This window comes from Primulina tabacum, chromosome 4 (genome assembly GCF_025594145.1).
Source record: "Primulina tabacum isolate GXHZ01 chromosome 4, ASM2559414v2, whole genome shotgun sequence".
Taxonomy (NCBI): domain Eukaryota; kingdom Viridiplantae; phylum Streptophyta; class Magnoliopsida; order Lamiales; family Gesneriaceae; genus Primulina; species Primulina tabacum.
In genome coordinates, this window is record NC_134553.1 from 36,315,693 (window position 1) to 36,319,555 (window position 3,863).

Consider the following 3,863-nt stretch of genomic DNA (forward strand, 5'->3'; position numbering starts at 1 on the left):
ATCCAGTCCAAGGGCTGTGATGATCTCTACCGCCCAGTATACTGTGGTTTAGTCTGATCAGGCGATTAAGTTCAGCTCAATTCAGTTCATGGGCCGCTTGCGTAGAACATAATCTCAACAAAATTATGACATGTTATCTTATTTCAGGGCTCTATCGAGCAAACAGATCACTTATGATTTTCAGTTCAGTTATGAACGTATTATAATTATTCATGACACGATATTTTACGTTATGCCTCACGACATGATATTTTCACTTTGCATGCGATTTTATTATTTATTTACTTGTTATGTACGATATATGCATGCTGAGTCTTTAGACTCACTAGACTTGATTGTTGTAGGTACTGATGAGGTCGGGACCGAGGGCGGGGACCAGTGAGCTAGCTTGGGTCGGCAGTAGTGGAACCCGAGGACCTCATTTTCAGCATTTAGCGTTTTTATGATCACATATTTTTATCGTTGTTGGATTATTTCAAATTGTTATTTTGAAAACAATAATTTCTTACGCTGCTATTTCGAGCATTAAATTGATTTATCAGTTTAGTTTATGAATGCGGCATTTTCATTATTTTAAAAAGAAAATTTTAAATTTTTCCGCAAATTTTAAAACATGAATTTTCGGGCCATTATAAAATCCCTTACCTACATCAATATCATCTAGATTCACTTTAGCTTCTTTATTCACATCCATCACAGAAGCCAGAAATCCAAAACACCCTTTACACAACATCTTTCGAGCTTTCAAAACAAGAAATAAAAGGAAGAACTGACGAAGTATCTGAACTGGAATTTAATCCACCTGCATTACTTTCTGTCATAAATCTCATCGTCTTTGCCACACAATCAATAACAGCATGGTAAGTGGATAACCAATCCATGCCCAGTATCACATCAAAGGCAACCATGGGAATAACAATCAAGTCAGCAAATATGGTCCTCTCATTAACTTGAACAGAGCAAGCACGAACAACACTGGTTGGATATATCTCATCTCCTGATGATAATAATATACTCTAATGGAGGGAATGATAAAATGGAGAATACCCAAAGATCTCATAAATATTTCAGACACAAATGAATGAGTAGCTCCCGTGTCAATCAATGTAATAGCTACTTTGCCGGAAATTAAAATAGTACTCGATATAACAGAAGAATTAGGATTAATATCTTCCTTTGTCATGGTAAAGATACATCCTTTCGCCTTTTCTTTCCTAGTTATTGGTGAGCGAAACCGAGCTATATGACCTGCCCTCCCACATTTGAAACAATTGTTACTCCCAATCATACATTCACCTTTATGAGGCTTGCCACATGAAGGACACAGTGGCTTCTGTGCTTCAACTAGAGCCGCGAGAGTTTTAGAACCATGTTCCACTTTTCCTTTACCTATAAAGCCGCCCTTCCAACCTTCTTCGAGCCTTGCCCCTTCGAACAAAATTTTTGTCTCCTCAGTTGTCTCTCCGTCTCTATTTATTTTTCGTCTTGTTCGGCCATTCGAGCTTTATCGACAATTTCTTTATAAGTTGGGGCCTTAGATATCCTCACGTCTTGTCTGATCTCTGCCCTTAAACCTCGAACAATGTGATCCCCTCGATCCTTATCATTCTCAGCAATGTAATGAACAAACAAACATCCTTCTTCAAACTTCAAAATATAGTCATCCAAATTCATGTTTCCTTGATTCAACTCCAAGAATTCCTTCACCTTTTGAGTTCTTACATCACTTGGGAAGTACTTGTCGTAAAAGAGATCCTTGAAGTCTTTCCATGTTAGAGTTTGCACATTTATTGTTACCTTGGTAGCTTCCCACCAAATCCTTGCAGCATTGACCAAAAGAAAAATAGCACAGCTTACTCGATCATCATCCTCAATATGCAATTAGTCAAATATAGCTTCAATTGCCTTCACTCATTCCATAGCTACTAAAGGATCTGAACTACCAAAGAACTCTGGCGGTTTCATTTGTTTAAATCGATCATAAGATCCCTCATTACTTGCATCTTGTATTGCTTGTCCTCTACCCGGATTTCTACCTTGAGCAGGAACTTGCATTCTCAATAACTGTTGAATCTGATCACCATGTACTTTATCCTGATCTTCAATAGTTTGCTAAATTCATCAACTATTCTTAATGAGGAACTATCCTCTCCTTCATTCACTTTACGCTTAGTAGGCATTTCCTACATAAAGCTCACTTGAACAAAAATTATTTCAAAACATAAATGAGATTATTTACAAATACCATTTGCATAATCGATGCAGAAATGTACATACCTGATTGTCGATAGCAGAAGAAATCATATGCATTTAATGGTCCGAAAGAACATTGCTTTGATACCACTCAATGTGACACCCTTACTTAAAAACATAACATATAGTAATTGCAGAAACGCTTACTTTAAATCGAGAAAATAAAATATTACAATTTCGACAGAGTTTCCTTATAATTAAAACTTTCCACCTGTATCAAACAATACCATTGGAAACTTAAATATTCAAACCCGACTATTAATTATCAAAATAAGGAAGTTTTTCTTCAAAACTAATTACATACTTCTTTTACTATTCATATACATTATGAGCATGATATATTGTTCTTTGCAAAATTAACAAAACACATTCTTCTTTAATTTTCTCCATACTATGCATATGATTCCTTCTACTTAGACGATCCAGGAGAAAAGCTAATATTTCTTATCTGCATCACATGAAAATAATTTGAATGAGTTTATAAAACTCAGCAAGTAGAAATTCATTTACTAGCAACATATATATAAATATGTTTAATCATTTTAAAATCAAGTAATCTCGACATTTCTTCGAAACCATCATTCAAATAAGTAATAATAACAATATAAGAATGAATTATTCTTTTTCATTTTATTCATGTCTTTGATAGTTTAGTCTTTCCGTCCAGTTCAGTCAAATATGTACAATCTACAAATCAGTCTGATATGTACATATTCTTAGTTAATTGATCAACAACAATATTGTGGGTTACCTGAACTTCGTGGTAAAACCGCCATTCATATTTCACTCATTATCAAGCCCAAAACATTCATTTTCTTTTCATTGAAACATTTAATCAAACACCTTGTAAACATCATTGAAACCATTCATCAAACACATGGTGTGCTTGTTAAACATTTGGCTCCTTTAACATTCCAATGACATAAAAATCATTTTCTTTCCTTTCCAATCAATACATAGATACATAAACACAGTACTTTGAATCATTTAAAAGGATCTAATCATTTAAAATCATTCATTAATTGCAAAGGCCCTCGAACTACTTGCTTGAAAATTTGCGGAAAATTAAAAAAAAAAAATTTTTTAAAGAACTTAATGGCCTCGCTCATAAAATCACTGGTGAAACAAGTTCAATATTTCAAAATAATTGCAGCGGAAGAAAATAAAGTTTTCCAAAAATCACAATTTAAAAATATCCATCAACTGATAAAAATTGTTTGCGGAAAAACATAACAACTGCTGCACTGAGGTCCTCGGGTGCCACTACTGCCGACCCAAGCTGGCTCACTGGTCCCCGCCCTCGGCCCTGGCCTCATCAGTACCTACAACAATCAAGTCTAGTGAGCCTAAAGACTCAGCATGCATAAATCGCAGGTAACGAGTAAAAATCTGAATTTAAAATATGCATGGGATAAAATATCCTGTCCTGAGGCATACTGAAAATAATCTGTACTGAGCAATTATAATACATGCATAACTGAACTGGAAATCACTGTAAAAATATTTGCTCCTTGGAGCCTGTACTGAAATATCTGGTAAAATTTTCTGTTGAGATTATGTTTTACGCCTGTGGCCACTGCACTAAGCTGAACTGATCGGTAACTGGCTAC

At 35.0% G+C, this 3,863-nt stretch overlaps 1 protein-coding gene across 1 annotated transcript; it reads right to left on the reverse strand.

Moving 5' to 3' along the window:
* Window positions 1-722: 722 nt before the first annotated feature.
* Window positions 723-2,310, reverse strand: LOC142541964 (uncharacterized). Its single transcript, XM_075648409.1, has 5 exons — window positions 2,278-2,310; window positions 2,082-2,183; window positions 1,575-1,869; window positions 1,141-1,428; window positions 723-997 (listed from the first exon to the last, which is right to left on the reverse strand). The coding sequence occupies exons 1-5, from the start codon at window positions 2,308-2,310 to the stop codon at window positions 723-725; spliced, it is 993 nt and encodes a 330-aa protein (XP_075504524.1).
* Between the last annotated feature and the right edge of the window lie 1,553 nt (window positions 2,311-3,863).

Bases quoted from the DNA above. Each gene is read 5' to 3' on its own strand.
- LOC142541964 (XM_075648409.1), bottom strand. From the start codon at position 2,310: ATGCATATGATTTCTTCTGCTATCGACAATCAG. The intron at 1,429-1,574 runs GTTTAAGGGCAG...TTTTGTTCGAAG, and splicing joins AGGGGATCACATTGTTCGAG to GGGCAAGGCTCGAAGAAGGT. The intron at 998-1,140 runs GTACTATTTTAA...TATTATCATCAG, and splicing joins TAATTCTTCTGTTATATCGA to GAGATGAGATATATCCAACC.